This window comes from Dendrobium catenatum, unplaced genomic scaffold, assembly GCF_001605985.2.
Source record: "Dendrobium catenatum unplaced genomic scaffold, ASM160598v2 original_scaffold_254917, whole genome shotgun sequence".
NCBI classification, from domain to species: domain Eukaryota; kingdom Viridiplantae; phylum Streptophyta; class Magnoliopsida; order Asparagales; family Orchidaceae; genus Dendrobium; species Dendrobium catenatum.
This window is the reverse complement of record NW_021573316.1, coordinates 114,883-129,232: the sequence shown is the minus strand read 5'-3', so window position 1 is coordinate 129,232 and position 14,350 is coordinate 114,883. Positions and strand designations below refer to the sequence as shown.

General features: G+C 33.6%; 1 protein-coding gene across 1 annotated transcript; it reads right to left on the bottom strand.

The window, feature by feature from the left end:
* Positions 1 to 2,874: 2,874 nt before the first annotated feature.
* On the bottom strand, positions 2,875 to 4,507 carry LOC110103565 (hydroquinone glucosyltransferase-like). The gene is made up of 2 exons (XM_020832337.2): positions 3,809 to 4,507; positions 2,875 to 3,734 (listed from the first exon to the last, which is right to left on the bottom strand). The coding sequence occupies exons 1-2, from the start codon at positions 4,463 to 4,465 to the stop codon at positions 2,988 to 2,990; spliced, it is 1,404 nt and encodes a 467-aa protein (XP_020687996.1). The 5' UTR covers positions 4,466 to 4,507; the 3' UTR covers positions 2,875 to 2,987.
* Between the last annotated feature and the right edge of the window lie 9,843 nt (positions 4,508 to 14,350).

The window sequence follows — 14,350 nt, the reverse complement described above, 5'->3', positions numbered from 1 at the left end:
TTCTTGATTGAGAACCCTTGACATATTTAATGCTCTCACACACCTTCATAACAGATGAATCAATTTCTTTCAAATCTTCCTGCACAATAAGATTTATTATATATGCACAACACTTGATATGGATAAATTGACCATTACACAGAAGACCATTTTTCAAATTCAAATGGTTTCGTAGAAAATAAACGGAAACAGTATTTGCAGAAGCATTGTCTAAAGTGATGTTAAAAAGCTTGCAATCAAATTTTCATTCAACCAAAACTTGTTGAAGTTTATCAAATAATGCTAGTCCATCATGTGGAGGCCGGTGGCATGAAACTGAAATTTATCACTTTTTTCTACAACCTCCAGTTATTATCAATAAAATGTGCAATCAAGCAAAGAAAATCATCTGTGTTGATGACAATCCATAAATTAGAAGTTAAAGAAACTCTACCCTTACAACCAGATAGAAGGGCTTGGATTTGAGCTTTTTTCTTAATAAACATCTTCTTGCAATCATTTCTTGCCATATTTCTAGAAACAAACTACAAATCAAGCAGTAAGTAATGAAGTAATGTTCTAAAACTTGCCCACTCCACATACTAAAATGGTAAATCATGCCTCACTATAAATGCAGTAAATAAGCTACAAAATTCTTCATAATGAAATTTATTTTCAATCATCGAAATAGATGTGCTTGAGTTACTTTGAAGTATAAGTTGAACAATATCATGAGAGTTCTTTTTCTTACAGTTATGCAAGTAACGTCTTAAATTTCCTGTATCATTTTTACTATCACATAAGTATGTTGCACCACATTTCTTACATTTGCAACGATGTTTGCCATCATCTGCAAGTGACAACATTTCAAAATGTCCCCATACCATAGAAGTCAACCTCCTTTTCTTTTTATAAACACTTCCCTCATCTCTTGGAATACAATTGTTCAACTCATCACTATCACATTCCACTTCATTATCAGTAGGAACATGCCCATGCTCATTATGTTCAGAAGGATTACTCGTAATAAATGTATTAGAATCCTACATCTAAACAAAAAAATATAAAATTATACTCATAAAATCAACAATTCAAATAGACATCATCACTATGATACTATCACATAAATATTGCAAAATTTCATTCTATTCTCCATATTCCATAACAACATAACATGATAAGAATATATGCTTACATAACTATCAACAAAGCATCAACTACAATACAACATGCATAAACAACAATACAACATTACAGCAAGCTGCCAACTCCAAGATGCCCAAGCGACCACCACCATCACTACATGTCGTATGCTTACCTCCATTAGACCATCTATCTCTGTTGGAGTGCCGCCTCTCGACCACCACCATCACTACACCACCTGATTACCTCCTTTGGGTTATCTCTACTTTTATCACTTTTTTTGAAGATATTTAGATTCTTGTAGAACAATATTCACCCCTTTTATAGTGAAAGACTGGAGCTTGTGTTAGAGGTTGGGCATTTATCAATGTTGATGGTCTTTAGACTCCTACAAGATAGACTTCGCCTCTTTCAAAAAGGAAGACAAGATCCTTCATCAGAGGACTAGGCCTTTACCACTATTATCAGTCTTTAGACTACTACATGATAATCTTTGCCCCATTTATAGAGGAAGATTGGAGCCTGTGTTAGAGGATTAAGCCTTTATCATTATTAATAGTCTTTAGACTCCTGTAGGATACTCTTGTCCCCATTTAAATAGGAATACTAGAGCATGCATCTGAGGATCGTGCTTTTATTGGCATCAAGGACCTCCAATTTTTGCAAATCAATTATTTCCCAAATTTATGGGAGAAACTTTATTGAGCGACTTAGGAGAACCATGCTTTTCCCTCGCCCCCAAGGGGCATTTATAGGTCTAGAAGAGTATAGTTTCTAAACATTTTTCCTGAATTTTCATAATTTTTACAAATTTTAATAGCAAATAATCCATTTTTTTCCTTTTTACATAAAAGAGGAAAATATTTAATTAAAAATAATAATGATGAATATGTTTTTTTTTAATTAAAAATTTACCAAAAGTTTAAAAAAATTTAAAAAATTTTAAGATACAAAGTTATATTTTTCTTTTTTGAAAAAATGTTAATAAATAAAAAAGTTTAAAAAGATCTATATTTTAATTAGGGAAGTTGAGCATGTGCCCCTTACGTGCGAGTTGCGAGTATGTGCCAGCACTAGCGAGTCAATTTGATCGATCGCCAGGCCTTGTTAGGGCCTAATTTTATGCTCGCACTATTTGATTAAAACTTTTAGTGGTCCTCAGAGATATTTTATGTTGTTTTAAATTCAACTTTGATGCTTTTGGAGCTCAACGGTGTCCTACAACTAGTTTTGAGTTATTTTAAGATTTTCAAAGCAAAATGTTCTAACATTTCTTTCTTTGATTAAATCTCTGACTTCATGGAATGATAAAATTAAGTTTGGGATATATACATATCTATATATTAAAAATTATATTCTTAAATGATAGTTTTCTTGTAATTTATTACTATTATATATATATATATATATATATATATATATTCACAGGATTTCTAAAATGCAATGATTGCTGGATACTTGTCAAAATTCCAAGAGCTGCAGATTTCGTATGGGCATCATTGTCTGTATTCAGCACGCCAAATAATTTTTTACTTTGCTTACATAAATTTTAGCACATCTTTATTCACCAAAAAGTTAGTTTCTTCATTAAAAGTTCGGTGTTTGTTGATGCTTCAGAAAGTTTTTTTTTTTGGGGAAAAAAAAAAAAAAAACTTTTGCTTCAATTTATATCGAATAGTTTTCATCATCATTTAAATCAAACTCAAAAAGATGTTGATTTCATGCATTTTTTATATTATTAATTTACTTATCATCTCAGAACTATTACAAACTATAAGAAACGTACAATAATTATCACAAAGATAAAATGAACATTAGTTTTTGGATAACAATTAAGAAGTGGCCGAGCAAGAAAATCAAATCACTCATGCCACAGCTGAATCTTCCAAAAGACTAACCATGTCCTCTATAGCCTTGTAAGAAGACCCGTCTTTTCCCACAGCCCTCGCCGCCTCTCCCTTCATCTCTTGCATTCTTCGCCGCACAACTTTCCCTTCCTCACCTTCCATCAACTCCTTCACCACCTTCGCCACCTCCTCCCTTCTCACCACCCCATTCACTCCCACCTTGGCCTTCAGTGCCACCTTCACCCCTTCCACAAGCAGAACTGCGTTCATTCTCTGCTCCGCATAAAGCGGCCATGCGATCATCGGCACACCATTCATAAGGCTCTCTAGCGTGGAGTTCCACCCACAGTGTGAGACGAACCCAGCCGTCGCATGATGACTCAGCACCTCTCGTTGCGGGCCCCAAGAGTTCACCATCATCCCCCTTTCTTTTGTCCTCTCCACAAATCCTTCTGGAAGAAACCCAAAACAATCTTCACTGTTCTGCTTTGGATTAAAATAACTACTACTGCTCAGATCCGTGTCATTCGGCACTCGCACTACCCATATGAATCTTTGCCCGCTCATCTCCAGTCCGAGGGCAAGCTCTTGTGTCTGCTCTAATGAAAGAGTACCTCCGCTCCCAAAACAAATGAACACAACGGACTCACTCGGCTGTTGATTCAACCATTCGATGCACTGATGCCATGACTCCTCTGTACCCATATCTGAACCGGACCACGTAAGTGGCCCGATGGGCCAGACATGAGGCTTCCCATCGCCCCTCTGTTGTAGAAAAAAAATTCTTAGCTTGATACATGATAAGTATTTACTTAAAAATCAATGTAAGTCAATTTCACCTTTTTATAAAACTTGGCGGCGTCGGCTTCAATGGCTTCGAAGCTGTTCACTAGAGTTCCATCGAAAAGATCATAGCTCCTTGATATGTGAACCACCCAAGCACAGACCGCACTCTCCCTCTCCTGCATAGGCTCCAAAAAATCCTCGCCTTTTAATGGAACACAACCTGGCAGTCTTAGTGGCTCCGATAGGTCTCGAAACTCGCCGGTGGTGGTCTCTTCGAGTGTAGGGAGGTGGAGCATGAAAGAAAGGAAGAAATAGTTGGAGGTTATAAAAAGATAACTTGGGATGCCGAACTCTTTTACCATGGAAAGGAAGTCGCTTCCGAAGAGGTCGAAGATGACGGCGGCGATGCGGGTGGTTCGCCGGAGAGAGATGAGGATTTCACGGAGGGGAGAGACGGAGTGGGCTATGGTGAGGCATATGCGGGTGACGAAGTGAGTGTTGGATGGAAGGTCTTCGAGGAGAGGGGTAGGGAGTTGAATCGTGGAGATGGAGGAAGGGAGAGAACAGCGGAGGTCGGAGAAAGTGACTAAGGTGGCGGTGAAGTGGTGGCGGAGAACGAGGAGCTTGGCTAACCCGGCGACTGGGGTGACGTGACCCATGCCAGGGCTTGAGACGACGACGACGTGGGGAGATGGGTTGGTATCCGCCATGGCTGGGAGCAAGGTTTGTTCAGTCAAATGGGGTAAAGTTTATGTTGGCCAAAGCAACTTAGGAGTTATGGCTCGGTGGTGCTGATTTGTACTTATTTAGGTTGTTTGTTGGTAGAAAAATATTAGGCGACTTTTCCGTGTGATGTGGAAAGCACGCCATGACGCATTGTTTGATATTTATTTTAAAAATAAATAAATTAGATTATTTAGAATATTTTTTTTTTTCTGAAAATTATTGGAATAATAAAGAAGTTTCTTAAGAAATTTATCATAAAATAACTAAACAATAAAATATTTATTTAAAACTAATAAATAAATAAATGCATAAATAAAAATTCTTACCAAACAAATTATAATTTAATTGATAAAATACAATTTTATAATTTTTTTTAAATATGCTGCCCAAATTTAAAATTAAAATATAAATCTTTCTCAGGAATTTTTTTCTAATTAATAAAAATAATTATTGTAAAATTTATGATAAAATATTATATTACTAAGATATTTAAAAAAAATGTTTATGCATATATTATATAATTTCAAATAATATAAAATTATGTTTTACATCACATGTTCTCTTGACTAGTAATTAATGGCTACATTATTAAATTCAACCCAATGGATGCAGTTTTGCAAGTCACCGAATACTAAAAAACACATTATTATGGCACTAACCATCGGTTGTTGTGATAATTAATATTTTTTATTTAAAATAAATTATAGATTTTTCCTTATGATTAGAAAATTTGACTTAACATTCAAATATAATTCGAATATAGTTCAATCAAAGTTGATTAAAGCATATGCAATAACAAAAACATGTTTTTATCCCACTTTGTGAGGTCGGCAACATAAATCTTTTTTCTCTATTGTGTTCTATATATTAAGAGTCAAATTCTCAGCTAAATCTAGTAAAGAAATGTAATTTCTAATATTTTCTGAACAAGTCTTTTTAGGTCATCATCTACCTTTCTTAACATATGACAAATCTAATACATCCACTTTCCTAATCGGGTCATCAGAAGGCCGTCATTTTATGTGACCAAACCATCTAAGGTGACTACCTCTAACCTTATCTTCCACTGGAGCAACTCCAACCTTTTCACATATATGCTCATTTTGTTTCCTATCTCTAAGAGTAAAGCTACTCAACCCCCTGAGCAAACTCATCTCTGCAACACTTAACTAAATATTATGCTTCTATTTTAATGGTCAACATTCTGCACCATAAAGCATTGCAGGTCTCACTACCATCTTATAAAATTTTTCCTCAAGTTTGAGAGGGACTTTCTATCACACAACTAGTCTGATGCATTCCTTCTCTTCAACCATCCAACTTGAATTCTACTAATAATATCCTCATCAATTTCACTATCATTCTGAACAATAGACCAAATATATCTAAAACATATACTCTTATTAATGACTTGATCATCCAAAGTCAAAATCTCATAATTAGATCTATTATTACTAAATTACACTTTATACATTCAATTTTAAATATACTCAAACGAAAGCCTTTGGATTCTAAGGTTGACCTCCATAATTAAAGTTTACCTTAAATGCTCTCTTTATTCTTATCAATAAGAAGAATATCATCATCAAAAAGCATTCATAAGAGTATAACCTTTTTGAAATGTCTAGTGAGAACATCCATGGCTAAAGCAAAAAGATGTGGGTTTAAGGCTGATCCTTGTGTAATCTAACTAAAATATAAAAATACTTGGTCAAACTATGCTACAAATCAGGACTCAAGTACTGTGATTTTAGTGATAACAAACATTATTGTTTCCTTATTGCAATCTCTTATCAATTGGTTTATTGCATATCTATTTTTCCCTACTCAGTAACATTTTAGGTCCACCGTTTACCTGCAACTTCAATCACCTTAAGATTGGGTAGACTAGGGTTGTGTCTATTTCTAATTTCAACTTCAATATACTTTTAACTTTTTTGAGTCAAGTCAAGTATATAGTATATTTTAAGCTAAGTAACCTTGCACACACAGTCTCAAGGGAGTGAGTTGATGAGTTAATTAAATTTATAATTTTTGAACTAATCATACAATACAATTTATATCGTACTGGACGATCAGTTAACAAAAAAACTCCAATTAGGGTGCCCTTTATTAACTGACATAGATTAAACTAATCAAACTAAATGATCCTAATCATACAAAACGATATTGTATAATCACATTATTCACTCGCAAATCAATAATTAGGCAATATTTTAATATTCAAATATTTCTCTAATCGTATAGTATAATATACATCATACATGATAATTTGTAAAAATAATGCCTAAATTGATAATGTAATTAGAAGACTAATTAGTGTTTAATTGCTCAATCATATCATACAGGATGATCATACTATATGACCCAAGAGATGCATGGGACGATATTTAATCATCGTGCATCATCGCTTATCGTACTAGAAGCTAATATAGTCTCTTGAAATAATTATACAGGATGATTGCAGGATCATACGAGTTGATTAATAAGATCTCTTGAACTAATCGTATATATTAATGAAGTTAGCACTATTTGACAATGCTGTTTTATACAAATCGTACAAGATGCTCTAACGATTATATAAGATGATCCTTGAAGGAAAATTAAAATTTAAGGCTTCTTTAGAGGCTTTCTATTTAAACTCCTACATTATCTTATAAGACATCTTTTTACTGTTGAGTTTGCTTGAGATGGAGCTTTGAGAGAGAGTTGAGGATAACTTTGGGAGAGAAGTGAGAGAGTTCTTGTGAAGGGGAGTTATGAGAGCTTCACAAGGTTTCTCTTAGCAAAGTTCCTTCCAATCTTATTCAAGTCTATGCTTTGATTCTTGGGTGGCTCCGGGGAGGCATTCTTCATTAATAAATCTTTATTTTATCCAACTCTAGGAGGGAGTGAACAGATTCTTGGTTCTCTATCATCTCCAGGAGGGAGATTAAGGATTTCAAGTTTTCTACCTTCAATAAGAGTGTGAAAAAGATTTAAGTTACTCTATTGCATCGAGTTGGTGGAAGTGATTTTATAAAGGCTTCTTCACTTAACTATGGGGCTAAAGGAGAAACACTAAAAGGTTTAGTGAAATACCTATAGTAGAGGCCTCCGGTGAGTGAATGTTGGTCAAGATCCTAGAATTATTGAGGAAGCTAATGAAGCAACTTATAGTCATTATAAAGTTCTTGGAATTACCTTATCCAAAATCGTCAATCAAGAGGCTTTGAACTTTTCAGGTATTCAATGTTTTTTACTGCATAACTCTTGGTTTCATCCTCACCCTTCCCTTTCGTTCAATTTTAAACCTCTATTTGAATTTTTTTGAAGCATTTGAATTAACACTAAGGTTAATGCCCTACAATCTTATGTTAATAAAAGACTTGTAGAAATCACTTATGAAGACTTACATGAATTTCTTTACCTTTCAACTGCTGGATACAAAATTTATATTTTAGGCTCATATCCTGACTATAATTAGACCCGTACAAACAACATGTTTAGGGAAACCAATGTTAACTATCATATAGCCCAAGTTAATACATTAGTCTAGGATGCTCGAATCATTCATCATATCCTTCATAACTCAATCATTCATAAAGTTGGGGATCGGATTAACATTACCCATGTTTTCTCACTAGCCACATACTACATCATGGCTAACATTGACTTTAATTTTGGCTGATCTTATCATTCTCTATCTTGACAACCTAACCTGTATTCGAGTTCCTTGCCACAACATAATGCCTTACCTTGCCTTATGACATCTAATAGCCTTTGTCCCATAGTCCAAATATAATCTTAAATTTCTCACTCCACATGATCACCTCCCTATATTCTATTCTAATAGCTCCTTCCATGTCCTTCACAATACTCTTCATCACACTATGCATGAAGAGCATGTGAAAGAGGAAGGAGGATATATTCTTGCACATGTCCTTATGCGATAGTAGTCTTAGATTGATCAGCTAGTTCAGAGGTTTGATCAGTGAGAGATCAATACTCTTATGTAATAGAGCAATAACGGCAACAAGAACATGACCTAGCTTTCTTTGACTCCTACGAAGCCTAGTAGCAGCAACAACATGATAAGGATATGGCCTAGTTTGGAGAACAATTTGCCTCCCTTCACTGATTCTTTCTGCCACCACCACCACCACGTCCACTTGATCATAATTCTTCCTTTTTCTAGTTTACTATGTATTTTTTCAAGTTATTATACTGTTATATAATTATGTACTTAATGATGTATGTATGTTTTTATTCTCATTTATGTCTTTTTCTTTTTAGTTGTTTCCTTTTTTTTGTGGTGTCAAAAGATGGAGTAGCAGTTTGTTGTTTAATTATTTACATCCTTATTTAAATGAAGCCAGTTTAGTACTTTGCTTATGTTTATTTTTGCTAATTATTTATTGTATTTATTTCATATTAAAAATTAAAATAAAAAAAATTTACTTTCCTTACTTTAAAAAATTCACCTTCTATGGGGGAGATTAAAGAATAGTAAAGAATTTGAATATCTTTAAACAACAGTGTTTGCTATCATAAAAAGGGAGAGATTGTTATAAATCTAGACTCAAGTACTGTGATTTTGGTGATAACAAACATTATTATTTTCTTACTACTATCTCCTATTAATTGGATTATTACATATCTATTTTGCCCTGATCACTATTATTTTAGGTCCATCGTTCACTTATAACTTCAATTAGCTCAAGATTGGGTAGACTAGGGTTAAGTCTATTTATAATTTTAACTTTAATGTACTTTTACCTTTCTTGAGTCAAGTCAAATTAATGGTGGATACTAAGATGAGTAACCTTACAAACACACACAAGGGAGTGAATTGGTGATTTAAAAAATTTCTATTCTAAGAACTAATTATACAGTATAATTTATACCATATTATATGGCCCGTTAATAAAAAAACCCTAATTAGGACACCCTTTATTAATTGAGATTGATAAACTAATCATACTTAATGATCCTAATCATTCATGAAAATCAGGTATAATAATAATATTTAATCGCTTATTAGAAATTATGCAATATTTTAAAATTTAAATTTTTTCTAATCACATAGTACGATATACATCGTACTGGATGATTTGTGAAAATCATGCCTAAATTGATCATGTAATTAGGAGACTAATTATGGTTTAATTCCTCAATCACATTATATAGTATGATCATACTATATGACTCAAGAGATATGTGGGATGATGTTCAATCGTTGCCCATTGTCTCTTGTCATGATGAATGATTAATACAATCTATTGAACTAATCGTACAAGATGATCGCAGGATCGTATCAGATGATAAGTAAAATCTCTTAAACTGATCATACAAACCAATGCAGTTTACACTATCTGGTAAATATATTTTGTACTAATCATATAAGATGATCTAATGATCATACGGGATAATCCTTGGTGGCAAATTTAAATTTAGGGCTTGTTTGGAGGCTTTCCATTTAAACTCCTATATTATCTTGTTAAACATCTTTTTACTAATGAGATTACTTGAGAGGGAGCTTAGAGAGAGATAGTGTTGAGGAGAGCTTTGGGAGAGTTCTTATGAGGAGGAGTTATGAGAGCTTTACAAGCTTACTCCAAGCAAAGTTCTTTTAAATAATTTTCAAGTCTCTACTTTGATTATTAGGAGGCTTCGAGGAGACATTCTTCAATAATAGATCTTATTTCTCTGCCAACTTTATGTGGGTGTAAAAGGATTATTTGTTCTCTGCCATCTCTATTAGGGAGAAAAATGATTTTAGGTTCTCTTCCTTCACTAGGAGGGAGAAAGAGATTTAAGATACTCTACTGCACTAGATTGGTGGGAGATATTTTATAAGGGTTTATCTGCCTAACTGTGAGGGCTAAACTAAAAGGTTTAGTTCAACACCTAGAGCAGAGGCCACTGGGAGTGGATGTAGGTTATATTTGACCGAACCACTATAAAATTTGATGTGTTCATTCTTTTTACTTTTTTCACATTTTAATTTTTGCACTTTTCAATGATTTACTATATGGTTGAAAACTCTTATTTGTTTGTTTTTATGAATTTATTCACTTTCGCATCCACTGTTGAAAATATATAATTTTAGTGTTGGAAAAAGTATAAAAATATTTTTTTTTTTGAAAAAATTAAATACCAATTCACCCCCTCTTGGTTTGCCTCAAGTTCATTCTATAGGTTTAACAACCTATATGAACTTTGAGAGCAAAAAGTAATAGATCTTGCATACATATCTTTAATGACTTGAATATAAGTATAATGAACCCCTTTCTTATGTAGAACTAAAAACCATAGCACTTCTCTTGGAACTATTATACAAGATTTTAACTATGATTGAATTTTATTCAAATCTTAGTAGAATACTAATCATTCTTATTCACACAATTTTTTATCAAAGTTAGAATATGCTTCAAATAAAGGTTCATCTAAGATGTTGCTAGAAAATTTTATAAAATAATAGAATTGCCAATTTAAAGAAAGTTTGAACTTATAAAATAGTAAAATATAACATTGCATGCATTAACAACACCTATAACACAATCAATTATAGTTTTTGAACATGGTAGATATAGTAAAAATTGAGTACAATAGGTATAATACAATAAATTCAATTGAACATGGGTTAAATAATGATGAAACAAAATTTGAGTAGGTTACAACAATGATAAAATATGATTTAAATAATATTCAAATATTATAGATACTATAGAAAGCGATCACAACAAATTCAATAATAATAGAGTCAGCTAATATCCATAACACATGGAAATAATAAGCATTATTTTATTGCATAACCATTAAGTTATATTAGTTTTAAAAATATATAATTGATTTAAGAAAAATAAAAATAAATGAGTGTGATTTTTGACCTTCCAAGTAGCTCAATTATTGCCTTTAAATCAACATCAACTACACCTACATCAAATCACATCTATCTCACCTCTTCAAGACCTTCAACTTTTCTTTTGAAGGCAACTCTTAGGCTTCACAAATGAGAGTAAATTGGCAACTATTTTTGTTCCATCTTAAACATACCAGTTGTCTTCTTTTTTAAGCGCATATATATATTTTTAAAATATGTAATTAACCATACTTCGTATGTATAGAATGAAAGTTCTCAGATGACACTAGAAAGTTCTCTAAAAACACTTGAAAGTTCGTTAGGGATGTTAAGCCCTTATGAACTGGCCCAAGGCTAAATAGAGAGAGTGGTGAATTAGACAATTTTAAAACCAAAGATAAAATACAAACCAAAATCACCACAGAAAACAAGGTGCAAAAATTAAATAATGCGGAAGCAATAATAAGAAAAGAACACACCGGATTTATAGTGGTTCGGTCAAACCTTGACCTAGGTCCACTCCTTGGAGGCACCCTCCAAGTATTGCACTACAAAAGTGTCTCTCCTTTAGCCCCCACAGCTAGGTGGAGAAGCCCTTACAAAATCACTTCCACCTTCCCCGGTGCGGCGGAGTCGCCGGGTCCTTTGACACCAAAGAGATCTTCTTCTTTGGTGAACTTCCCTCAAGACAAGCCTTGAATCCGAAGGTACTAAGGTGCGAGTTCGCCGGAGCAACCGTGTGAATCCCCCACCACACTCCCTTGAGTTCCTCCCCCTCACAGGATCTTCTCCCTCTCAAACTCCACCCTTTCCTCTCTCCCTTTCAAACTCTCTCTTCAAGTTTCCCCCACAAGAACGAAGCCACAATGGCTGCCAAAGACACTTATAAAATGCCATGCCATAGCTTAAATAGAAGCTCTCAAAATGAGCTCATTAATGCAAGTTGCTGCCATTATCATCCAGGACGATAGGCATATCGTCCTGGCCGATTAGTTCAAATATGAGGAAAATCGTCCTGAATATCGCCCTGAAATGAAGCTGGATGATGTCTAATCATCCTGGATGATCTTGCGATCGACCTGGACGATCTTGCGATCGGCCTGGAAGAAATCCCCATTAATTACTTTTCAAAACTGCCTGAGAAATTTTGGAAAAATTGCTCTGGATCGGCCAGGATGATATTTTATAGTCCAGGCCGATATACCAGGACGATATCCAAAAATAAGATTTTCCTAAGTAGATATGACGGCAGATTCTTGCTGAATTGAGCCGATCATCCTGGCCGATACAAAATCCTATAAAAATCGTCCAGAGACGATGTGTTTTCGCATAAAAACGACGTGCCTTTAAAAGAGGATGCCCTACAATTCACGCGCCGATTTCATCTACTTTTGTCAGCATCGTCCAGGACGATCTTATAAGATATGTGTCCCGGGAACAGTTTACCAAAAATAAGATAAACTTTAAGAGGCCACAGTAGAAAATCTACCTCCAAGATATCAAATTCATTCAGATGCCGCACACCAAACAATAGACTGCAAGAAAGGAAAAAGCCATTACAACACTGCCACAGGCTTAGTTCTAATAGCCCGCCAATCTTTTTGAGCTAGGTCTTCAGTTGCAGGTCTGCATAGTGTGGGACCGAAAACGTTAGTAGAAAGCCATCACTAACGAAGACAAAGAAGTCTCTGCTATCATCAAAATCATAAGGCCATAGAACCGTAACAATCTCCGCCTTGTTTGATGAAATGTGGCAAAACATTTCAATTTGAATTGTTCAAAAAAAGTGGCAGTAAAATTTCTCCTAATCTCACAGAATAGACACTTTTTAAAAAATAGAGAGATGGAAAAATATTTTGTTTGTTTTTAATCTTTTTGAAAAACAAGATACAAATTACAGATAACAGGTAACGAAAATTCAAATAATACGTTCTCCCGCCTTGACATTATCAAAAGAGAAGTAGACACAAATAAAAAATAAACAAAGACAAAAAAATGTTTTCTGATCGTAGTGGAAGACAAACAAATATTCTTAAAAGAGAAGAGAAAGTTACCTTTTTAGTTTTAAATCAACAACAATTTAGTTAGAATTAGATTTGACATACGGCAGTAGCCAGAAAAGGATTAGAAATTCATAATTGTTGATATATCAATGTGTGAACTTCGTTCTTGTTAATAGGATCAAAAACTTTTTTAATACAAATTATTCCAAAGTCAAGGAATAAATGGGAAAAAGAAACATTAATGTTTTTAAAACCTACTTTCATAAAACATATCTAATATAAAGATCAATGGCATACCAGAATTGGTTGATCAGGAACCAGAGATTTTCAAAGCACAAGTTTCCCGAACATATCGAAGGATTTTCTTAAGGTTTTAGTAGATAAGAAAAAAATAAGCATATTTTTTTGTTGGGCTCATTTTATGCCCTTTAAATCAGCTTGAAGTGGCTCTTTAACGCATCTCTTGATTTTAATACACTTTGTTATTTTTTTTTTTTCAAACAATTTGGCGTCATTGCGCATTCTTTGAGTTTGGCATCATTGGCCACTTTTTTTTAATTATTTCAAAAAATATGCTTTCTTTCTTATATTTTCAAAAGAAAGTAAATCCAAAATTATGACATACACCGAACAACTTGATTAAGAAATTTTTAAGGTGGATTCAACAATCTTGCAAAAGATTTCTATGCGGATGAAAAAATGTAGGGGAAGAAAAAAAATCAGTTTCAAAAATCCAATTTAAAATAATGATTGCAAGATTTTGGAATGCAAAAGTAAAATAACCTTGCTTTTGGGAAAGTAGAGATTGGAGAATTAAAAAATATGAGTTTGCCTTCCGTTGACTGTTTTACAGAGAAGTCAAACATAAGCTTACTCGAAAGATTTTGTCAAGAAATGAAATATAAGTAGGAGGTTTGTCATTTTAGAAAAGTGAGTGGTGTGTGTGTGAGTCAAGAAAAAAGTACTACTTTTCACGAATAACAAGAAATTTCAAAGGAATAAACAAAACAAAAATGCAAAAA

What these genes read in the sequence shown, in the direction of transcription:
- LOC110103565 (XM_020832337.2), bottom strand. Translation starts at nt 4,465, where the DNA reads ATGGCGGATACCAACCCATCTCCCCACGTCGTCGTCGTCTCAAGCCCT. An exon ending in CCGCCAAGTTTTATAAAAAG is followed by an intron (nt 3,735 to 3,808) that starts GTGAAATTGACT and finishes TTTCTACAACAG; the next exon opens with AGGGGCGATGGGAAGCCTCA.